The sequence below is a fragment of the Candoia aspera genome, chromosome 5 (genome assembly GCF_035149785.1).
Source record: "Candoia aspera isolate rCanAsp1 chromosome 5, rCanAsp1.hap2, whole genome shotgun sequence".
Taxonomy (NCBI): Eukaryota; Metazoa; Chordata; class Lepidosauria; order Squamata; family Boidae; genus Candoia; species Candoia aspera.
The window spans coordinates 114,157,496-114,182,119 of record NC_086157.1 but is presented as its reverse complement, the minus strand read 5'-3'; the positions used below and the strand labels follow the sequence as shown (position 1 = coordinate 114,182,119).

The 24,624-nt window shown below is 48.7% G+C and overlaps 1 protein-coding gene across 2 annotated transcripts in view; it reads left to right on the top strand.

The window, feature by feature from the left end:
• Window positions 1-23,488, top strand: part of FAM168A (family with sequence similarity 168 member A) — a 133,821-nt gene extending 110,333 nt beyond the window's left edge. The window contains exons 3-9 of one of the 2 annotated variants that reach the window (XM_063305997.1): window positions 7,707-7,787; window positions 14,755-14,839; window positions 16,307-16,320; window positions 19,460-19,602; window positions 20,037-20,211; window positions 22,327-22,457; window positions 23,310-23,488. In XM_063305997.1, coding sequence (XP_063162067.1) covers window positions 7,707-7,787; window positions 14,755-14,839; window positions 16,307-16,320; window positions 19,460-19,602; window positions 20,037-20,211; window positions 22,327-22,439 — 611 coding nt within the window. In that variant the 3' untranslated portion in view covers window positions 22,440-22,457; window positions 23,310-23,488. The remainder of the gene's footprint in view (window positions 1-7,706; window positions 7,788-14,754; window positions 14,840-16,306; window positions 16,321-19,459; window positions 19,603-20,036; window positions 20,212-22,326; window positions 22,458-23,309) is intronic. The other variant, XM_063305996.1, reaches the window with a different exon arrangement.
• Window positions 23,489-24,624: the final 1,136 nt, after the last annotated feature.

The following is a 24,624-nucleotide window of genomic DNA, read 5'->3' as shown; positions in this document are numbered from 1 at the left end:
ACATCTGGGCAGCCTGGAGTTAATTAAGGTGTGGGAATTAGGTAGTCAAAGGTCAAGGGTGATGTGATTTCTGTCCTGCTCTGCCCTTGCCTCACTGAGATATTTTATAATTGTTGGCTTGTCTGCATTTGTTCTGGCAAACAAAGAATGTCACTGCATTATTCCTGCCAGATTGGCAGTATCTTGTGGCTCCAGGGAGTGTGTGCTGTTTCCCACAGCCTGCTCGTATGGCGCACGGCAATGCTAAATAGCAGTTGCGTGACATTTTCGTTGGAACAGGCTGTTATATTGCTTTTGAGCTGTGTTTGGGGGGGGGTGTTACCTGCCCCCAATCTGTTGTCTAGATCTCATCAACAATGGGATGTCTAAATTCAAGAGCTCTGAAATTTAATTGCATCTCCTGGCAGGCTTAACCTCTGTCCTGTTCTTTCCGCATCCTGGAATGTGGCTTTGATTGAGGGTGTAACCATCCTTGAAATTAGACATGGAATACTTTCTTAGAAGTGTCACAGCAGGATTTCACCTACAGAGCAAATCCCGCTTCCATTTGGGGTAGAGAGGATGGCAGATGTTCATGCCCGTGAATCAACTGCTGGATCAGCAAGTTGTTTTCCTTGATTAAGGAAGCATGTTGGCCCCCACATTTGTCCAGCTCCTTACCCTGAAGTATGCAATGCTCAGGTGTAACCAAAGGTTCCTTCAAAGACCAAGATTTTGTTGCTGCTTTGAAGGAAGTTACTATTAGCCATGATTTATACTGCATGTGGTTATAGTTGGCAAGATAAGCAAGGGGAAATGGTTGCAAAGGAGGAATCTCTGTTCTTGAGCTGATAAATCATGCCACTATTCCATACCTTTCCTGAACTACGCGTTTGAATGGGGCTGCTGATTACAGCAGCAAGACTTTTATATGCACAGAGATGGAAAGATCCACAAATCCCTTCAGGGGAGGAATGGATGGTTAAACTGATGGAGCTGGCCCAAATGGCCAAGTTAGCAGCGCTGATAAGGGAAAAACCGTGTCTGGATTTGCTTCTACTTGGCAACCGCTTTTAGACTACTTGCTTGTGTCGGAAAAAAATGAAGTTTTGATTTTGGGTTTTGATGATTAAAAGGGCTGATTTTTTTAGAAATAATGTTACTAAGGTTTAACTAATGGTAAGAGCTATTTGGAAATGCACTTATATCTGTATTGGAGAAGGTTGGAAGTCACTTTCTTTTTCTGCTTTCTTTTTTAGTCCGCACTTTTATATTTTTCTTTTTTCTTTAGACCTGTACTCTGTCTTATCTATATTTTGTATTTTAAGTAAACTTTGAAAATGAATGAAGTTCTTTTAAAAGGAACGTTTGCTTTGACTGGGCAAAAGGTTTGAAGAAATGCAAAAAGAGGGGAAATGAGGTTGTTCCCCACTCTGCAGGTCTGTCAGATCCCCCGATCAAAGGTTTCACAGAAACCCTTATCAGGGCATCTCCCATCATGTCATCCTCCAAGGTTGCCGGATGGGAGGGGTGTGTGAAGTTGGAGTGTAAAGTGGTTTATTATGGCTATGGAGGACATCAAGGATGCGGGGTTGAGATACGCCAGGAACACCATCTGGATGGGAGGGGGGAGTGACAGGTTTCGTGGGAAAGGGGACTAACTAAGGGGATGTAGTTTTAAGTTAGGTTTGAGCGGGAAATCTTTATTTGCAGCTTGCCTTCTGTACCGTTCATTACACTTCATTAAAACAGTTCAAAGAAATCCCGTTTCTTGACTGTGTGTGTGCGAATGCTCGAATGAGCAGGTGCTGACATGGTCATCAACTTGGTACTGCACTTTCTAGCCTCTGCACCTTCAGCTGTCATCTCCTGGAATTTCCAGCCAGGATGTGTCCCTTATTTGTCAAGGCTTCAGAAAGGCTACCTTCGTGGTTGGTCTTTTGAATCGTCCTTTCTTCAGGAAATTGGCATCTTATACCCAGGCTTTCCAAGACTTAACAGATAAATTGAGGAGCATGGAGTGGTATTGCACTCTGACTAATAACAGTTTTTCTTGCTCATAAGTTGACTTACTGGGTAATAATCTCAGATTTATAGGGCCATAGTACAGCAGTTTACAGAACCATGGGGAAACTAAAATCACCTGTGCAAACACTGATAGATGTAAACTTTCCTCCGTTAATAAGGAGGCGGCAGACTCTCTTCTCCCTTCCCCATTGCCCGTAAAAGAAAGCCGAAATGACTTCAGTGCCATGCAGTGGGCTCTTTAAAGAAACCTCTGTTGAGTCTTGCTGCTGCCACCACCACCTGCACCAGTTCCTGTGAGTACCAATGCAGCCCCCTCAACCTGATGTCCTCCAGAGGTGTGGGACCACAGCTCCCACCATCCCCAATCAGCATGGTCCTTGGTTAGCAACCATGGGACATATCCAAGCCATCTGGAGGCTATCTGGTTGGAGAAACACGTTGTGATGAGAAGACAGCAGACCTTCTCTCTTCTCCAAAGGTAGAAGAAGGGTTGAGGGTGACAGGAGGAAGAGTTGCCTAAGTTTGGACAGGGACCTGGAAAACTCAGGAGCCTTGATCTGTAGACAGAGGTTAAATATGGGTTATGTATGCTGTCATGGCTAATAAATAAATAAATAAAATCTGGATGAGAAATACGCCTAGCAAAGAGTGAGGTCTCCCCTGAGGACTCTTAGGTTGTTGGATCAGGGTTGTGGGAAGAGAAGCAGGAAGGCTGTCTGCTCCCTTGGTGTTTTATATTATCTTTTGATGAACACCAGTATATAACTTGTTGTTTATTCGTCCAGTCGCTTCCGACTCTTCATGGACCAGCCCACGCCAGAGCTTCTTGTCAGTCGTCAACACCCCCAGCTCCCCCAGGGATGAGTCAATCACCTCTAGAATATCATCCATCCATCTTGCCCTTGGTCAGCCCCTCTTCCTCTTGCCCTCCACTCTCCCCAGCATCAGCATCTTCTCCAGGGTGTCCTGTCTTCTCATTATGTGGCCAAAGTATTTCAGTTTTGCCTTTAATATCGTTCCCTCAAGTGAGCAGTCTGGCTTTATTTCCTGGAGGATGGACTGGTTTGATCTTCTTGCAGTCCAAGGCACTCTCAGAGTTTTCCTCCAACACCACAGTTCCAAAGCATCGATCTTCCTTCGCTCAGCCTTCCTTATGGTCCAGCTCTCGCAGCCATATATTACTACGGGGAACACCATTGCTTTGACTATGGGGACCTTTGTTGTCAGTGTGATGTCTCTGCTCTTAACTATTTTATCGAGATTTGTCATTGCTCTTCTCCCAAGGATGAAGCGCCTTCTGATTTCCTGACTGCAGTCAGCATCTGCAGTAATCTTCGCACCTAGAAATACAAAGTCTTTCACTGCTTCTACATTTTCTCCCTCTATTTGCCAGTTATCAATCAAGCTGGTTGCCATAATCTTGGTTTTTTTTGAGGTTTAGCTGCAAGCCAGCTTTTGCACTTTCTTCTTCCACCATCATCATAAGGCTCCTCCGTTCCTCTTCGCTTTCAGCCATCAAAGTGGTATCATCTGCATATCTGAGATTGTTAATGTTTCTTCCAGCGATTTTAACTCCAGCCTTGGATTCCTCAAGCCCAGCATGTCGCATGATGTGTTCTGCGTACAAGTTGAATAGGTAGGGTGAGAGGATACAGCCCTGCCGTACCCCTTTCCCAAGTATATAAGTTATATAAGTATATAAGTTACCTAATCATTAAAATAAATTAACCCTAGCTGAAAGAAGGACGTCAGCTCCAACTGAAGCACTGGCATGAATCAAACTACTTGAATCTTTAGTTTTTGACCAGACCCAGTGCTCGGTTTGAAAGGCAGAAGCTGAATTTCCAGCTTCTTTTATGGTTCACAATTCACCAGTTGGGGGCTTCATAAAAAAAAAAATGGTTCTTTTTTTAACCAAATAACCCTTTGTATCTGGAGGACCATCTTCAAATTGTAATTTGGGAGTTTTTGATTGATTGCCTTCTCCAGGTTCTCATATTCACTCTTCAGCTCTTGTGCAAATCACAGAAGCCTCTTGTCCTCAAAATGTGTGGGCCTTAGTAGTATTTGGAAATGCTACTCAGTGTGACTCTTACCTCTTCAAGAATCACTTATCAAGCTTCATAAAATGTCAACCATCTGAAATCAAAAGGATAAGGGAAGCAAGGAGAGAGCTGCTGTGTGCTGAATGAGAAAATGTGACCAGTTTAGAGTTACCTTCCCTGACAGTTCTGTTGCACAGCACAGAGCAGTTTCTCAACCGTGGCAACTTTAAGATGTGTGGACTTCAACTCCCAGAATGCTGGCTGGGGAATTCTAGGAGTTGAAGTCCACACATCTTAAAGTTGCCACGGTTGAGAAACACTGGGATAGAGTATTTTTCCATCCCCTGCCAACTGTTCCCTCTTTGGCGATCCTGAGAACTGTCTGAAGGACCTTTGTACGCTGGTCGCTTACTCAATTCTCCCACCTCCATTTTGGAGGGGGAATAGATGGGGATGGACGACATTGGGAGACTATCTGAGTTCCTGAAGCTGTCTGCTGTGCTGGGACAGATTTCCAGATCTGACATGGTTCTAGAAAGATCCTTCAGAAGACGATCCTTCAGAAATGTATGTTGAGACGTGTGCGAGGTAGGGGGATCAATTTCATGCCAACCCAGGTGCCCTTTGTATTTCCTCTTTGTTGCCAAATAATGATTCACGATCCTCCATGTATGATAGCATCTGTGGCCAGATCTTCCCTTTCTTTTTGGCATCACCAGCTGTAATTACTTTCATGTAACTCTGTCCCTTTGGGAAGAAGTGTGTGTGTGTCTGTATGTGTGTGTGTGTGTGTGTAGACACAGACACCCACTTTAGGGAAAAGAGCTAACGACATCGGTCCAATAGCAGAATGGGGGGAAAGGCCACAACATGGGTTGCATGTCACAACACCAAAGGACAAGGTGATCACAGCATCCTTCCTGGACCTCAAGCTCACTCTGCTGTCAGCTGCTGATGTGCCCTTTGTGATCTCTTGACCCTTATGGGATAGTGTGCTACTAGAGATTACTTGTTAAGTCACTAAATAATAATGGGATAGACCTTTATTTCATTTGCATTCACATCCATCAATGCAGCATAGTTTTCCTTGTCCATAAAATTGCTCTGTGTGTGTGTGTGTGTGTGTGTGTTTAGGAGTAGAACAGTCCATAATTGTTAGACCGAAGTCTGCTTTATTGTGACTGAAAGATTAAGGAGGGTGAGGAGCTGAAACAAGAAGTCCTGCAAATTTAGAGTTAATTGCCTTCCACGGTCCTTCAGCAGCCCATCTCTGAGCCTGCCCTGGCTTTGCTTTCATATTTGACACTCCTTGGAACTTGCAGGCCTCGGCCCAGAAGCTTGCCCTTGCCAGTTCAAGCACAAAGCGGCCTTCTCGAACCCAGGGCTTCCCAAGTCTGCTGGGATTACAACTCCCAGGATTCCCCCATTCTCGTGGAATTCTGGGAGTCGCAGTCCCAACGTGCATGGAGGGCGTCAGGCTGGGGAAGGTGAGCGAAGAGATTCCGAAGCTTCTGCAACCACCTGGATCTTCCCTCGGCCTTCATTCTGCCGGGTTCGTCGGCCTCTTTGCTGCCCTTTGCCCCGCTTTCCGATGGAGCCCTGGGCCCGCTCCACCCCGACCTGCCTTCTCTTCCACAGCCGTGAGAAGGAAAGCCCTCTTTTGTGTGTCTTGCGGATGCTGGGAAGACTCTACCCCTGGATGCCAAGGTTTGCCACGCACTGAATCCTGATCCCTGTCTCGTTTGCTGGCACGGTCCATGGGTGCGCCCCTAAATCCCACAGCCGTGTTGTCTGGGGAGAGGAAGAACGGGAGTCCAACGTGTCTGGGGTCCACTGGTTTGAGAAAGGTGGCCAGAAAGGGGACATAGGAGTGGCTTTCCTATGGCTTCCCCCGTGGACCTCATCTTTGCAGAGGGGTGGGGTGGGATCTGGAGAGATTGCAGGCACATGGAGGAATTAACTCTTGGAAAAATCATTTAGAGGTGCCGGATTGGGAACGATTCTCTGATGATTTCCTCCTGCGAAACCCCAAGAGACGACAAAGGTGGGGATCGTAGGTAGCACGGTGCTAAAATGATAATGATACACCAGTCCTTGTGGCATGAGGACTGGCCTTTTCAGAAGCCAAATGTTTTCCATTTTCCATCTCCCAGCTGCCATCCAGACAGCGCGTAAGAAACTGTGTATAGTTTCCTTCTCGGCCTCAGCCATGCCCTTATTAGCATTTGGCGTGCTGCTGCCGGGTTTCTATAAATAAAACTCAAAGAGATGTTTGATTGCCAGAATCCGGTGCCCTCTGCGGTTGCCTCACGCGGCCCAGGCCTGACAGACTATCCATGAATGCTCGGCATCTCCAGAATTAACTGTAGCCATTTTTAATTAACCTGATTTAGTAGCTGAACACAACACTCGTAAAAATGAGAGGTTGGAACAAAGAGTTACTTATTCCGGCTTGGCAGAAACAGAGGATTCTCGTTAACGCCAAAGAGCCGGCTTCTGTGGCTGCCCCCAAAGGCTTGCGGGGTCCGTGAATCGGGGCGAGTTCTGAAGAGGCTTCGGGGCCCGGGGGATGCCTTTGGGGACGATGCCTTGGGGCTGCCGAGGTCCATGCTGAATGCGTAAACGGGCTGGAGAGAAGAACGCCCGGCACGTCTTGCAAGGCCCTCCGAGCCTCTGGACCCAAACAGGTTTTGCCACTGTTACTGTTCACAAGGGCACAGGATTGGCCCAAGTGAGGAAGCAGTCCTCGCAGGAACATCTGGAACATCTGGCCGGCAAGTGGGAGGAGAGCAGCGGGCACATCCCCTAACCTGGGGAGACGACAGAAACAGAAGAGGGCTAGGGAATGGCTTTAGAGACGCTGACCTCCTCTCCCCTTTGCCAGCCGGTGCATCTACAGCAGGAGGATGGGGGGGGGGCTCTCAGAAGGGCCTCCTGGGGATCCCTCTGCCGCCTGCTGCCTTTGGGGGTGCAGTCTCTTCGGATCCTTTTGGCAACACCTGGGCTTCCCAATTTGTTAGGAACCCCTCTTTAAGCTGGTGTATGTTGCACTGCATCCCCAGGACTTGTCCCAAACATCAGGAGGGCATCAGTTGGTGGGAAACTATCGAGGCCCAGCTCGATTAAGGGGGAGATGTCGTTGTGCGTCACATAGCCAGCTACCAAGGAACAAAGATAAACCTCTCTAGGTGGGGAAAGGACCACTGCATTTGCAGGGGGTGGGGGTCTGCCGGCCATCGTTCCTCCCGGCCAATTTTGATTAAACTCTGGCCTCCATACCCCAAGTTGCTATTTCTTCCAGAAGGGAGACCAAAGCAATAAACCTGATTTTATTAGCATGACTTGCCTCGAGAACCTTTATGGCCGAAGACAAGCACCTACCCGATATAAAAATAAAAGATAGCCGTGGCTCTTTGCACGCCAAGGGTACTACAGGAATGGCAGAGAGTGATAAATTAAGCAAGCGCTGGTACGTCTCATTATTCCGCACGTCTAATTGCTGTTTGGGGAAGAGAGACGGAACAGAGTTCGAGAGCCATTGTTTTCCGCCGATCTCTCGCCGGCCTGTCGCTTGGCAGTTGCCGTTTGTCTTACTGTAAAAGTCGTTCCTTTTCGCCTTCCTGCCAACTAAACCATGGACTCTTCCCTTTGCAGGTTATCCTGCTGGATACCCCACAGCGGCCCCCACCTACAACCCGAATATCTACCAGGCCACCAGCCCAGGTTATGCCCCAGGTAAACCGATCTGTCGTTGCTACGTCCGTCTGTTTGTCCTGTCTGTTGTTCGTAAGCCGCCTACAGTGGCTGGTTTCTGTCCGGATGCGTGTGCTTTTCAGCGGATATTTCACTCTCTCAGCACCCACCCCAGCTCTGCCATTATCAACACATTGTTAGCTTTTAGAAAACGTACCCTGGGACTTTGAGCACTACACTCTAATGCCTCTTGTCAGGTATCATGTCATTAAGAATTGAAATACCTCCGCTGCCGTACACAACTGGACTTCATATGCCTAAGAGTGGCTGAACCTTCTGTAGGTTTGCTGGACTCCCTGGGGTATAAGAAGGGTGTGGGGGGACACAGGCAGGCTTGCCAGATCCTGTTACGAGAGCCCAGTGTGTCCCATCCTCAGCAGCTTTAAGGTGCATGGACTTCGACTGCCAGGATTCTGGGAGTTCGCTGTTTAATAAAATAGCCCCCAAAATCCATAGGAGCGGGCTGGGTGGGATTTTCCAACATTTGATGCCCCCTCCAAGGTGTTCTCTTTCCACTTCTCCAGTGACTGTTAGGCGGCAGCTGTAGAATAGTTAAGCATCTGAAAACGTCTTAACTCCCCATAATTTTTTTTAAAAAATTAAACTGCAAAGCTCAGTTTGGTGACATAAAAGTTAGAAGGACGGTGCTTTGATTTGCACGCTGAAGGCTTGTGATGGGCCCAAGCTTTAAAATGTATTTCCAGATTTAGGAAATAATAGCTTAGCAACCTAAAATCACAGCTAGATTTACAATCTATCTCATTGCAAGTCAGTCTAACACCAACACCCACAATGAAGGGCATTTTGATATACAGCGTTTAAAAATATGAAGTCTCCCACTGGTTCACTGCAAATAACACGGTTTTGAAAAGACGGCAGTCTTTCTCCTGCCACAAAAGTGCATTAATGAGTATATTACCTTTGTGCCTGCTTATGAAAAGGTGGGGTTTTATCTTCAGAATAATGCTGTGAGTTAAGCCAGATGGTAGCAATTTGCCGTTTCACGCTAGGCAAAAGCAAATAAATGTTTCTGCCCTTTAATGTCATGTTGGGTGGAAAACAGGGGCAGAACTAACCCTGTCCTTGTTCGTTGTTGTTCTTGGGTTAGGTTTTTCAGGGGCTATATTTTCCTACATCCTGGAAGGCTGCTATGATTGCCTGCAAACCTTGTGGATGCATTTCACAGAGTGCCAGGATCACAGGCAACTAATGTTTGCAGAGGCATGGAAAAGGTGTCGAATTCAGACCATTTTGACTTCAAGATGCCCTGCTTCAGGTGCAAAATCGCCATTGTAAGTGCAGAACAGCTGGTTTGGATGCACAGTGGACAATTTCAATCGTACAGGTAGTGTTTCACACTTGAAACAGCCCTGTTTTGAGTGCAAAGCACTCCGTTTCACAGTCAAAAGGCTTCCAAAATAATGCAAACGGCCTGTCTCGCGTTTGCACCAGCGGTATCCCACCCAAAAATGGAGCATTTTGCATTTGGAATGATTCAGATTTTAAATATTTTGCACACCCCTACGTGTTTGTTTTGAATTTGTGCCTTTAAATGGTATCCATGAGACAACCTGGTCCTTAGGGCTTTTGGAGATAAAAAAAATATTCATCTTAGGAGGAATTTGCTGTCAGTTAAGAGCTTTTGTGAAGTGGAGTAGCCTAGAACAAGGGTAGGATCCAACTCTCTTTGGAAGTCGGTGGTTATGCTGCAGATGATTGAGTGGAGTCCTAATACTGAGCAGATGATAAGAGTAGATCAGGGTTCCTCAGCCTTGGCCACTCTAAGCTGTGTGGACTTCAACTCCCAGAATTCCCCAGCTGGCTGGGGAATTCTGGGAGTTGAAGTCCGCACAACTTAGAGTGGCCATGGTTGAGGAACCCTGGACTAGATGACCTCTGAGGTACATTCCAACTCAGACTTACTGTGATTTTAACCTGTAGGAGGGGCAATTTGGTCCTTAGTTCCTCTGCCTTTTCTAAACCCAGCTTGTACATCTGGCAATTCTCGCTCCATGAATTGCTGAAGTCTACCTTGCAGGATCTTGAGCATTGCCTTACTGGCATGTGAAATGAGTGCCACTCTTCGATAGTTTGAACATTCTTTAGTGTTTCCCTTTTTTGGTATGGGGATATAAGTTGATTTTTTCCAGTCTGATGGCCATTCTTGTGTTTTCCAAATTTGCTGGCATATAGCATGCATTACCTTGACAGCATCATCTCGCAAGATTTTGAACAGTTCAGCTGGGATGCCGTCATCTCCTGCTGCCTTGTTATTAGCAATGCTTCTTAAGGCCCACTCAACCTCATTCTTCAGGATGTCTGGCTCTAGCTCACTGACCACACCGTCAAAGCTATCCCCGATATTGTTATCCTTCCTATAAAGGTCTTCCGTATATTCTTGCCACCTTTTCTTGATCTCTTCTTCTTCTGTTAGGTCCTTGCCATCTTTGTTTTTGATCATACCCATTTTGGCCTGGAATTTACCTCCCATGTTTGTAATTTTCTGGAAGAGGTCTCTTGTCCTTCCTATTCTATTGTCTTCTTCCACTTCCACGCATTGCTTGTTTAAAAATAATTCCTTATCTCTTCTGGCTAACCTCTGGAATTTTGCATTTAATTGGGCATATCTCCCCCTGTCACTGTTGCCTTTTGCTTTCCTTCTTTCTTGGGCTACTTCTAGTGTCTCAGCAGACAGCCATTTTGCCTTCTTGGTTTTCTCTTTCTTTGGGATGTATTTTGTTGCCGCCTCCTGGACAATGTTGCGAACTTCTGTCCAGAGTTCTTCCGGGACCCTATCTACTAAGTCCAGTCCCTTAAATCGATTCTTCACCTCCACTGCATATTCCTTAGGAATATTAGTGAGCTCATATCTAGCTGATCTGTGGGTCTTCCCTAATCTCTTTAGTCTGATCCTAAATTGTGCAAGAAGAAGTTCGTGATCGGAACTACAGTCAGCTCCAGGTCTTGTTTTTACCGACTGTACAGATGTCCGCCACCTTTGGCTGCAAAGGATGTAGTCAATCTGATTTCGGTGTTGTCCATCTGGTGAAGTCCATGTGTAAAGCCGTCTCTTAGGTTGTTGGAAGAGAGTGTTTGTTATGCAGAGTGAGTTGTCTTGGCAAAATTCTATCAGCCTATGTCCTGCTTCGTTTTGTTCTCCCAGGCCATGCTTACCTGTAATTCCAGGTGTCATTTGACTGCCCACCTTAGCATTCCAGTCTCCCGTGATGAAAATAACATCTCTTTTAGGCGTGTTGTCCAGTAAGTGCTGCAGATCCTCACAGAACTGCTCTACTTCAGCTTCTTCAGCATCTGTGGTTGGGGCGTATATTTGGATCACTGTGACGTTAGATGGCTTGCCCTGAATTCGAATTGAGATCATTCTGTCGTTTTTTGGGTTGTATCCAAGCACTGCTTTAGCCACTTTACGATTAATTATGAAGGCTACTCCATTTCTTCTGTGGTCCTCTTGTCCGCAGTAGTAGATCTGGCGGTCATTTGATGTGAAGTGGCCCATTCCAGTCCATTTCAGTTCACTGACGCCCAGAATGTCTATCTTTAATCTTGACATCTCACCAATAACCACATCCAATTTGCCCTGGCTCATAGATCTTACATTCCAGGTTCCAATGGTGTGTTGATCCTCAGAACATCGGATTCGCCGTTCACCACCAGCACCGTCAGCCGCTAGCCGTCCTTTCGGCTTTGAGCTAGCTGCGTCATCACGTCTGGGGCTAGTTGAGCTCATCCTCTGTTCCTCCCCAGTAGCATTTTGACCATCTTCCGACCTGGGGGTCTCATCTTCCGATGGTATACCGACATATCTCTGGTTGTACTGATCCATTGAGTTTTCACGACAAGAATACTGGGGTGGGTTGCCATGACCTTCCCCAGGGATCACGTTTAGTCTGACCTCTCTGTCATGACCTTCCCGTCTTGGGTGGCCCTTCACGGTTTAGCTCATGGCATCATTGAGGTGCTCAAGCTCCAGCACCACGACAAGGCAACGATCCGTTGCTGAAGTGTCATTCTGTATTTGCAGTTTTTACATAAGTCGAGTGTACAGTACATTCAATTTCCACGGAGAGCAATTTTTGCCTGATCCACGTTAACCGCATTGCTGGTAATAATGAAGTTCACACATTCTCTCAGCTCACATCGAGAAGGCTTACATCACGCGTGCACAGAACTCTGTGCATCCTTTAAGTTTACCTTCTGTACTTCAGGAGCATGGCGTGAAGTCAGAGTCTCAGGCTCACACAGCCCGTTGCAATGAAAAGTGAGAAAAGCTCACAGTTACTTTGAGAAACCTAAGACCATGAGGACATATTGTGCAATAAATAAAAGCGGTTTGGATGTGGGGAACCACATGCTAATGAGGTGTAAAAGATGGTTTTGAAGTGTGGGTGGCTAAATTTTGTATATTGATTTTTAATCTCAAGAGGCACATTTCAGTATCTTTGTTATATATAAATAAGGACAACAGCATACATACGGCTATTTAAAGAAAGTCATGCATGAAATAGTTCATCTCCCAAAGTGCCCTTTGTTTCAGACTTTTAGCTCGATTGGATTTCAGTTAAGTGGTATTTTATTGGTATCTCAAGCTCTTTTGAATGTTTTGCAAGAAGGACTCTTGAAAGTCAAGCCAGATCTTCAGAAACTGCTAGGATGCTAAATGGCCTTGAGATATTCAACCTTTGCAATGGAAAAGAAGGGATGGGGCAGTCAGATGGCAGGTGTTTCAAAGCTGAGATGTTTAAGCTATGGAAGATTTTTTGGGCTTCCAGTCCAGCACTGAGTGGAACCCACCCTTGTAACTATATAAAGCATCTGTCGCTGTCTACATCTGTTGGGAAATATAGCAGTCACCCAAATCACGGAAATCCACCCTTTGATCACACAAAAGTAACATTCCAAGACAAATAAAGGGTTAAACTTTTCCACAAAGGAATCGTCCACCATGCAGCTCTGTCAAATTTCATTGCATCCCATGTGAAATCTCAGCAGACTGACCCATGACAAAGAGGATAATTATCTATTATGTTAGTTTCTCCAGAAGAACTCCAAAAGGTTCAGAGAGTTTTAAGGCACTTCAGAAGGTTGGGGGGAAGTCAAGAATGGAGTAGCTGAGTCAAGAATGCTTCAGAAAGAGTGCAGATCCATGTTCTGGAAAGATTTGGCCTGGCAGTTCCAAGGGACCAGGCCGAGGCAACAGAGTTGAAGAGATGCAACACGGCAAGCTATTTTCGTGGACTAGCAAGCTGTGGTAGACCAGATTCTCCACCACTGGCTTAGAGTATATCAAAGGACAGAGGTAGATGGGAGATGTTCAGTTAAATGGAAAGAACCTGACTATCAAGGCCAATCCCTTTGTTGCTCAGGTATTCTTCGTCCAAAGGAAGGACGGATACTTCCATGGCAACTTGAAGATGTGTGGACTTCAACTTGCTGGCTGTGGGATTCTGGCAGTTTGAAGTCCACACATCTTCAAGCTGCCAAGATTGAGAAACACTGCTTTGGAGAGATATAAAGCTCAGATCTGAGGCCAGAAGAAAGAGCATTGAGACCTTCCCCTTTCAAAGGAGGCCTATCACCCAGAACAATGTGGAAGAGCAAAATTCAGGAGGAGCACAGTAGCAGGAGAAGGTCACCTTAGAGAATCGTACCAGGACCAAGCCCCAGTTTGGGTCTGATGACCAATTCTGTCTTATTGCACTCACAATACTTCCTTATCGTTGTTTCACCAAAGAGGGTTAGAAATGTAGATACTGTAAATATGCTTTCTGCAAAATTGTTTTCATTGCACTTTTTGCTCACCCCTCCAAACCCCCTTGTCCTTCAGACCCACTGCCCTGATGCTTGGTAGAAAGGCAGAGTGTAAATTCAGTCGGTCACATTGGAGAACCTGCCTGCTCGTTGGCCCACCACTCTCATCCCCACCTGCTATCTGAGATTTGGGTGGGTGGAACTGGGTTCTCTTTGGAATATTTCTGGAATATTCTCCTCAAAGAGATTCATGTGGCACCATAATTATTGATTAAAACGTGGCTTTTAATTTCCTTGAACATTAGTTTAAAGATGGATTTTTCCAGGTAGGTCATGTGACACAGCCAGTCCTGAGAAATTTGATCAGCTAAACATTATTTTCAAGGAAAGGCACTTGAGCTGTGAATGCCCACTTACTGGACAGAAAACCTTGTATTCCAGAAAGTGCTTTAATTATCCTAAGAAGGCGCCTGCTCAGTCCCTTGCCGAACCCACTTTTATTTTTCATGAATCTCCCTGCATTTAATTTTAATGGCTGAACTTGAGTTCTAACACTGAGGGAGGGGGAAAAATGCTCTCTATTCACCCTCACCACAATTTTATACCCCTTTATCCTGTCCCATCTTGCCTGCCTTCCCTCCAAGCTCCAAAGCCCCAAATACTGTGACCTTGTGGGGGTTTGGGATATTGCCTTTATGGTAGGCACCATATCCCTGTGGTGGGCACCAGATTGGGGGAGATGGCAGCAACCCATATGCTGGCTTTGGTCGAGCAGGCGAGGAGAAGAGTGGGGTGGAGGAGGAGGAGGAGGATGGGGGTGGCAGCGAGAAAGAACTCAACAGCTCTCCCCATTTCCTCAGCAAACGGAGCACATCCCTTTAACAAATCTGCAAAACGATCCCCCCCATAGGCCCACATTTTCTAGACCGCTGGGCATCATAGCCCCAAGCCGTTGCTTCTGCCAGCCCTCCCCAGTCTGAAGCTCTCCAGATGTGGTGCCGCAGCTCCCGTGGTTCGAAGGTACCCCTTTTGTCTCCACGATGTCATCAGAGCAAGAGGAAGGATGAGCATCTCCAGCAGAGAGAGAGAGAAAGGGTGCTTTTACAGCAATAGCTGCTTCTGCTCTGCAGTCTCGCCATCGGTCCCTTTAATAACGTCTTCTCTTCCGTTCTCACTCAAGCGACTCTCCTGATGAAGCACACCTGTCCACAGACCTTGTCCTCTTGTGCCCCGAAAGGGACCACGAACAGAACGTGGCAAGCTTCATCAATAAATAGGATTTCACTTCTGAAGTTATTACTGGTGATTTTGCCTTCCTTCTTTCTCTCTCAGTTTGGGAATGGATTGCCTTTTGCCCCCCTCCGTCATTTTTCTTCCGTCGTTCTCTGTAACGCTCAATAGTAGAAAGCATCCCAAGGACCGCTGTTCTGTTTTGAGGAGGGTTGTTCTCTCTGCTTGCAAGGATCAGGAATTCGGCGCGCCGGACTTCCTACGCGCTTCCTTTGTTTTGATTGGATGCGCAGAAGACCTGTTCCTTTCATCGCTGGGGCCAGTCGTAGGAAGGCAGACCCTCATTCGGGGTGGTGAATCTCTCCTGGGGATCATCATACGTGGTGGTGTACGGAAGGCGTGCTGGGTGTGTTACTCGTCTCTGCTCAATGGACTGAGCGACTGCATCTCTTGCTGCTTTGGACCATGAAGAAATGCCTGCCTGCCAGGGGGGAAAATCAGATGCTGTCATAAGGTTTCGTAAGGGTTTTTCGAGAGCCAGCGTGGTGTCGTGGTGAAGGCACTGGGCTGGAAACCGGGAGACCGTGAGTTCTAGTCCCGCCGTGGGCACGAAACCAGCTGGGTGACCTTGGGCCAGTCATCTTATCTCAGCCCTAGGAAGGAGGCAAGGGCAAACCACCTCTGAAAAACCTTGCCAAGAAAACTGCGGGACTTGTCCAGGCCGTCTCTGAGAATTGGACACGATTGAATGGATTTTTAAAAAAAAGAGTTTTGGGGGGATCCCGCATGGTCTTTGGCTGCAACAGCTTGCTCTGTACTGGAGGGGTAAGTCAAGGAGTCGAGGATGTCTGCAGCGGAAGGAAAGCATAGCTTGCCAGCCTGGAGACACACTGCATTTGTTCTGAGGGGAGCGAGAGGGTTCTGGGGCTGCCCTTTGCGGGGAGAGCAGCGCTCACCCTCCTCCTCCCCGGAACAGCGCCCTGCGCTTCATCGTCCCGCGCCAGAAGTTGGCCTCTGCTGCGTCCTTCCCTCTGCAGTGCCAGCTTTTGAGGCCCTGGAAGCAGCCTGCTGAACCAAGGGAAGCCGGAGAAGAGTGAAGGGCACTCCAGACCCTCCCACCTGCTCATGCACAGAGCAATTTCCAAAATTGGAATGGCAGTCCCTGCTGACACACTGCCGAACTTTGCAAAAACCTCTTAGAAACAAGTATTTTTGTGGTCCTTCCAAAGAGGGCCTTGGCACAACAGGCTCCGTGTGTCCAGGTGTCATAGAACCTTGCTGTGATTTCCCTCTGCTGCCCCCCTGCTCTGTGTCAGTGCGTTTGCTTTTTTCTAGCTGTATCTGCAAAGAGCCAGCCATTCTTGTTTTTAATAGGAACTGAGCGGACACAGTTCATTTCTCAGTACACGTAGTCCTCACTTAACAACCATTCATTTAGCGACAGTTTGGACTTATGACAGTGCTGGAAAAACCACCTTGTGACTAGTCCTCAGACTTACGACCATTGCAGTGTTCCGTGGTCATGTGATCACGATTTGGGTGGTTGGCGACCGATTCGCATATATGACCGTCGCAGCGTCCTGTGGTCACAAGATTGCCATTTTAGACCTTCACAGCCAGCTTCTGGCAAGCAAAATCAATGGGGGGCCACATGATTCACTTAACGACCGTGTGGTTCATTTAATGCTGGCAGTGATTCGCTTAACGACCACTGCAAAAATAGTGAAATCTGGTCGGATTTGCTTCATGACCGCTTTGCTTAGCAACCAAAATTCGGGCCCTAATTGTGGTTGTTAAGTGAGGATTACCTGTAATGCCATTGAATCTGCAGAGGGTAGAAGTGAGTATAACTGACTGAAATGTATCTCTCTTCTTAAGGTGAACTTTGGTGGTACCTAAACCCTCCATTCCCCATCAAGGGGCTCATCCATTTTTTTCCCCTGCTTCCCTGTCCTCCTTACTTTGAGATCTTGCACTATGGAGGCAAGCTGAGCTACTCTACCGCCTGTCTGCATTTATGGCTGCGGAAAGTTGACAGGAAGCTCCTGCTAATTTGCAGATTTAAGAGAGAAAACGAGGCAGGGACTGGGCTGCAAAGAAGATTCCAAGGTGCAAACCTCTTGCTGTCGAGACCTGCCCGTCCTGGGTGGCCGAGAAGGGTTCCGGTGCTTGTTGGCACTAAGTCAGTTGTCATGGGCGGATTGACGGATCAGTCGATCGATCCCTGGAAAAAAGGGTGCGTGGATGCCTTGGGGAACGGCCTGTGCTTGCCACGCTGACCCATGGAGCAGAAGAGGCCTCCATCCTTGGCAGTGTAGAGGTGCAACCCCTCTGAAACACCCATAATTCAAACCCCCGAGAAGTGAAGGTTTTTTTTAAAAGGAAGATTAGCATGTAAATGCTTGATTCGGGTCGACTTACCACGAGTGACCCCAAAACTCCAGCCAGCCGAGCTACGCAACCCTCAGGCCACCCACCGCGATGACATTGCTGCCCTGCCCCTCCCGCTGCAGCCATCAGCCGTCAGCAAAGCTGCTAAGGAATGGAGCTGCCTTCCCCGCCTGCCAGCTCTGGGGAAGCCTGGTCCTCCCTGTGTCAGAGAGAGACCCCTCTCTTTCGCCCCTGGAATTCAAAGCCATTCAAGCAAGGGATAGAAATAGGTGATCTCTGGTGGGTGGGGGTCCTAGTGATAAAGTGAAACGGAAGCTGCTCTGGAATTCAGCAGTAAAGGAATTACAGATGAAACGGGGGGCCGATCGGGAGCAGAGCAGTGAGACTGGCGAAAACGTTTTGGAATTCCACGCTAGGGATTTTATCCAGGATTACTTTGGCTGGTGATTGCCACTGCTCTACCTGATAGGAAGAGACTCGTGGGCCACCCAGCAGTGGTTGTCGTCTCCACGTGCTTGACGAAGGCTGGATTCAGCAGTGCAGCCATTTTGCCCCAAACCCTTTCATGCAATACTGGCCCAAAAAATCAGGGACCTCTGGCACTACAGCTGCAAATTCTACCCCCCAATAAAAAGGGGACAGTGGAAGAGACCACCCGTCCCTCCCCATTTGCCCCCCCTTCCCCTTCTCCACCCCATTCTGGCCTGATCCATTTGGGATCATCTCCTTCTGTTGGGGGAAGGAAAGATGGCATTTGGGCTGAAAGACGGCAAGGAGAAGAAGCTTGTCCTCCTGTTTCCCCACCCCACTGGGTATTAGAGGGAGGAGAGGAGAGAAGCTGATCAGCCCAAACACGGGCCAAGATCCAGACAGAGGCAACACCGCTTCTGCAGTGGAGGCTTCCCTTCTTTTTTTCCTATCCCATGCTTGGGGAACCAAGGGATTTTCGCAAGTCTTATTCCTGATATGGGATGTGGTTCAGGGGGAAAGAATAAGAACAAGGAGGGGGGTGTTGCCTCAGGCTAAGCCTTTGGGTCTTAGCTGCAGGAAAGAAGGGGTGGAGGCATTGTATCTGCACTAAAAGTGGTCAGGGTCTGGTCCCCAAGCACCCCACCTGAGCCTCCCCTGCATGCGGAATTCCAGGATGGGGTGTTGGTTATGACCATCTCCACATGTCCAATGGAGCTGGGCGGCTTATGAATACAAATAAATAAAGTAAAATGTGTCACGTGTGTGCAGATTAATTCCTTTGGAGGCTTTTGCCTCATATCCCCAGATCTACATGGGGATGGTTGCTATAGACCACTCCTCCCACGCTTGGACTGCTTTAAATTCTTCCCCACTTGGATTCTTTATTTTTACCTCTATTTATATTATGTATTACTGTATTTTATTCTGTGTATTTATGGTTATGGTTTTTAATCGATCGTTGTAAACTGCCCAGAATCCCCCAACTGGAGGAGATGGGCGAGGATAAATCAGATAGATAAATAAATTTTAATGATGGGCCCTGTTGGCATATATGGTGACAGAGGCTTGACGCGATGCCTCTGTTCTGAAATAGGTTTGAAGCCTTCCAAAAGGTTCACAGCCCCTTCCTGATTATGGCGCAGCAGAACTTGGATCAGGCATTGTCCATCCCGAAGAACTGTGTTTTTTTTACCCAGGATCTCAAAACTGGCTTATTAATATCGGGCCTGTCTCTGAGATCAATTAAAAGCAAGGCTGCTAAGGAGCTTCTTGGGGAGAACAGCCATATTCATCAGCGAGTTCGTGAAGGCCGTCTGTGTTTTTTATCTGTCCCAGATTTTGGATGAACGTTGCATTTGCACGGTAAAATGAGTTACAGCAGGGCTTCCTCAGTTCCCAAATAAGAGGCCCCTGATGTTCATTGACTAAGTCTCACTCAGTACTTTTACCACCGTACCATGAAACATGATTTGTGTCCTTACAGCATTGTTTAAAGAAGAGAAGACAGAGTGAATGGAGACTTAATCCTTATCCGTGACAGTAACTCTGACTGCAGAATTAAGTGGCATTTGTGTCTCCTTCAGGCCCTGTATCATAAAGCCTGTTCGGAGGGGAACCGGGCATCCAGTCTGTTCCCACGGCAGGGCCGGGGATGGGGGGAGACTGCCTCCCACTTGAAAATGTGGCATCTGGAAGGAGGTTCCTGATTCTGGGGGGAGGAAATGAGATGGGGGTGAGGGGAACCCTTTCCCCTCTCACCTTGGTGGTCCTTGCGTCATCTTGCTTCTCCACAGGATACCCCGCTGGGACTCCCTACAAGGTCCCTCCGACCCAGAGTAATAATGCACCGCCACCGTATTCCCCGTCTCCCAGTCCGTACCAGACAGCGATGTACCCCATCCGAAGTGCCTATCCGCAGCAGAACCTGTACGCCCAGGTGAGTCCAGCCGGGCCGTCTCTCTGCCAGACAGCAGCAGCAGAGAGAACCCACGGGTCCTTCTTTATCGGCTCTCAGTTCACCGGGTGAAAGGGGGCCGGGAAAGCCCGTTGCCCAAAGGCTGAGTGAGCAAGGGGGCTTGAAGGTTTGTGTGAGGGCTCCAGCGGCATCCGGGGTGGGGAGGATTGGGGGGGGGCAGAATGGTTAAAGCCGTGTTGCCCTGTTGCAACAGAAGCCCCAACGCTTCCCTACGGGCACTGCCTGCCTGTACAAAAGGGGTGGGCAACTCGGCACGGCTTTCATCCACTGGACAAAAGCAGCTGGTTCCTACAGACCCCCCTCCCCCAGAATGGGGGCTTCATGCTCACCACTGAATTTATCTGGAAAGGACTCTCATGCACTGTGGCTCTTCCTCTCCCCCCCCCCCAAAACAGGGAGCCTACTACACACAGCCTGTCTACGCGGCACAGCCCCACGTCATTCATCACACCACCGTGGTCCAGCCAAACAGCATCCCGTCGGCAATTTACCCAGCTCCAGTGGCTGCTCCGAGGACCAACGGTGTGGCCATGGGGATGGTGGCGGGGGCCACCATGGCCATGTCAGCAGGTAAGGGCTGAGCGAAAGAGCAGCGCCCCATTTGTGAACCCCAACGATAAAGCAGCACTATTCAGCCAGATGTGCTAGACTACAGTCCCCATCCTGCCCAGCCAGGTTGGCTTTTGGGACTGGGGAGCTGTAGGAGCAGATTAAAAATAGGGCAGGGCAGCACACTGGAGAAGGCTGCCCCAGAGGCCATGACACCACAAAACTCTGCTTCGGAAACGTTTCCCTGGGTAGGGAACAGGCCTCGGGTCATCTTCCCGTGGCTGGCCAGAAAGGTCACCGAGTCTCTAAAACGCTGCGTCTGTTGTCAAGAACAACCTGGGCTTTTTCTTTGCGGTTGTGGCTGTCCTCTTGGCCTTTTTGACCACACCCGGCGGACTCCCCGGTTCTTGACCTCTTGTCATCCCCTGCTCCCGACGGACCGAAGCAGCAGCACAGGGTTCAGTGCAAGCCCTGCCCCTTTTGTGTGCACAGCATGACAGTGCACACAGGCCCTAAAGCGCGGGGAGCTTGCAAAAGCTTGCAGACCTTGCCGCAGGGGGACTTCGCTCAAAATAGGTCAATTGAGCCTGGCAAAGACTGACCACACTTACTCTGAGTCTTTTTCCATTTCATTAGGAAAGCAAAGCAAAGAGAAGAAAACCCTGAAAATTCTTTTACTGCCAAATTTCAATAATGAGTTCTTTGGGAAGGGGTTGTCTACTATGGAAGACTGAGTCATGTTCCCCCTTCCCTGAAACTGGAAGTAGACAAAACAAGGCATTTTCTCCCTGGTGCCCTCCCTTGCTTGCTACACTGCCTTCCAGGTGTTTCTCCATCTATCCAGATTTCCTTGTTTTTCTTCCTGCCTGCCTTGCTGGCCATGGTGCTTTTCTGCTAGCCAAAATGCGTTGCCTCTACAGATGGAGAGTGGGGCGTAGACCCATGGAGCTGCATACTTTGGCTGGTGACTTTTCAAAGGGGGGAAGCCCACCGCCAAACTCTTCTTCTGCCAAGAGAACAATCCCAAATGAACCCCAGTAGGCCTTTCCCCACGTCCAAAAGAGCAGCCCAGAAAAGTACAGGTAGTCCTTGACTTACGACCACAGTTAGGACCAGAATTTCCACCATAAGCCATTGCGGTCATAAGTCGAGTCACCACATGACCAGACCCAGTTTTATGACCATTTTTATGCGGTCGTTACGTTAAGCGAATCCAGCTTCCCCAATAGGCATTTTTTCCCCAGAAAACAGCAAAAAAACAGCAAAAAAGTCACAAAAAGTGATCATGTGACTTTGGGACACTGCAACCGGATGTAAATGTGAGCCGGTTGCCAAGTGCCCGAAATGTGATCATGTCACTGTGGGATGTTTTGCGATGCTCAGCCATTGTAACTTCCAAGGCCGTCATAACTGCAGACCATCGTTAAATGAATAGTTGTAAGTCGAGGACTCCCTGTACTCCTTTCTGCAGTCTTTAGCACATGGAAGAGAGTTAGCTGGGACTTCAGCATGCCTATTGGCTGTCTGGAGTAAATTTAAGGATGCTGAGAAAATTCAAAAGCATCTGTCCCTTGGGGGGTAAGAGAATCCCTGAAATGTTGCCAGCAATCTTCTTCATGCAGGTTGAGAGAGAGGAGAGAAGAGCATTTGGTAATAAAAATCCCTAACATGCATGTATGCCATTGTCTCTAATTGCCTTATCTAATTGGTTGAAAATGCTTGAGACCAACAGGATGGTCCCCACTTTTATCAGCTGTTTTAGCCCAAGGAACGTCTGTTGGTTTGGTTACAGTATGGGTGCATTTTTATCCATGGAAAGAAGGGACTGGGTCTTCTCCACAGCCTGTCCGAAACAAAGATACAGGATTTTCTTCTGCACCAGAAGCTGTGCTGAGTTTTACCTTGTCTGTGTCTTTCGCTGTAGCTCCGAAGTTAGACCTTAAGGCAAGAACAGGAAGCAGATTTTGGACTAGGCTGACCACATGATTCAGATGTCCTTCCTCCGTGCCTCTATCAGGGCGGCTGCCAGCTGGGGAGGTTTGCAGGTGTCTCAAGCCAGCAAGCCAAGCTGCGCACTTCAGGGGAACAATGGATTCTTTCAGCAGCCCCTCTGAATGTTTTCCTTCCCCCTCGCAGGCACTCTGCTGACGACCCCACAACACACTGCTCTGGGGGCACATCCCGTCTCAGTGCCAACATACCGGGCGCAAGGGACCCCCGCCTACAGCTACATCCCTCCACACTGGTAATCCCATTGGCCAGTCCATGTGAGTAGCAGCGGGTTCCCACCAGGAGCGGTTGGAGGGGGGCAAAGAGGGAGTGGAGGTCCGGGGGCTTCTCAGACGGGGTCCTCAGTGCAGGGAGTCAGTCGTCCCTTTGCAGTGGGAAGAAAGAGGAATGGGATGCTGGCATTGACTTAGCTCCCCAAAGAAGTGGTGACTCCTGGCCCTTCTAAGAAGGCGACGTTTCCAAAACACCTGCAGGAGGACCTGTGGGGCTTGTCACAAAATGGGCATCATGATGCCAAATCCGCAGCTGACATACTTGGCTCAGCTGTCCGGACGGAAGCCCCTAAGGATGTCCCAGCGGGTGTGTCGTCGCTTTGCATGCCCTCTCTGCTGCGGTCCCTGGTGTGCGGACTTCAAGAGCCAGAAGTCTCTGCGTGCTGGCTAGGGATTCTGGGAGTTCAAGTCCCCCATATGGAGGCCAGTTCGGAACTACTGAAGACAAGTAACAGCACCCACAGAAAATGCCGCACAGAAGGCGCGTGTGCGGATCCCACGCGAGGCAGCCTCTCTCCGGCAGCTGTCAGATCTCCCTAGAGAGAGAGAGTCCTCAGGCAGAATTCCAACCGGGAGCACCTTGGGATGGGTATTTGCCTGCTGGAAAGTGGCCTTAAAGAGATTGGTCCTTTTATGTGGACTGGTGGCACCACGGGCAGAACGTCGCTTACGTGCCATCTGGGATCCTGCGCAGCTGCAGAGAGAGGGGAGGCAGCAGAGGAGAAAGAGTGGAAAATGGAGGACAAGGAGCCGCTAGGTGATGGGCCTTGGCAGGGAGGATTGGAGAGGAAGGGAGTCCAAGCCCTTCTCAGACTGGTTCCCTTTCTCTTCCGGCAGATCTGGAGTCAGACATCGTATGCAAGAAGGCGAGTGGTGGAGCAGCTGCCCCAGGGCACCAGGGCTGTTAGCAAGAGCAGAAACAACCCACCTCAAGGGTCATATGATGCATCCTTTAGGATTTTGATTTTTTAACAAAACGGCTTTTGACTTTTGGGGTAAAAGCCCCTGTCCCCTTCCCTCGTCCCCAGGCCCCCCCTTCCAGGATCCACTCCTGCAGAGCCATAGGGTTGCTTTTCTAGCCCCCCAGCCCCACCCCACTGCCTTGGTTTTAATCTCTCTCTTCCTCCAGTCGCTGGCATCATCATCACCAGGGCCATTCACGATCCATGTGGGTTCCTGGGGGGTGGGAACCATTTCATCTTCGGGGCTCTGGAGTGAAAAACACCCCCCCCCCCGGTTCCAGACTTCCGTCCCACCTGCCCCTTCACGCTCCTCCATTCCAGGATATGAGAAAACTGCTGTCTTCCAGATAGGCGTTGGGATCGTGTTGACCGTTCATTATTTGCACTGAAATGTGGAGCTCGGTCCTTGTTTGCAGGAAAATGCAAAAGGACGCTTGATCCGTGACGCGTGCAGGGGCTTTAGAAAGCAGAGCAGGCTGCTCCTCAGCCTGAGAATTGGCATGTATGTATGTGCGTGTTTCAATTATGAAATCCCCATGCCCCCAAGATGCGGGGGGTAGGGCTCACATTAGCAATGGATGATTCAGGGGCGTCCATTTCGGGGGGGGGAGTCAAAAAAGTCAAGATGGAAGCCAGGACCCTGGTTGAAGCCTTACCTTTTTTTTTGTTTGTTTAATGCATTGCACGTGTGATGCTTTTAAGCAAGAGGCAGAGTTTTGTTGGGGTGGTCGTGACTATCATCTTGACTCTTTTGACCAGACCTTCCCCCCTGCCCCCTATAATGGACTTTCCAGAGGTGATAAATGAACCGGAGACATTCCATGGATTTTGGAGCCATTTTCCCATGCGCTGTCTCTTAGAGGAGGAGCGAAGAATAGGGACTTGGGACAGGAAAGACTGGCTGGCTTGCGTCCTTGCGGGGACCACAAGGAGACGGCCTGGGTTTCCCCGTGTTAGGCCAGAAGAGATTCAGCAGAGAGGACCGCACGTGAGAAGGTTCTGGGGTGGTTGGTCTGGAAAGGCTGACTCCAAGCCCTGCCCACCCAGCCATCCCAGCTGGGTTCAGTTGGCCTTCAGTAGCTCCTCACCAAGTCCTCCTCTCCACTGATTTCCTCTGTGCTGGCTGATAATGACCTCTCTCAGCAGGAGAGAATCTCTGTAGCTCAGGCTTGAACTGTGGAGTCTTTGGT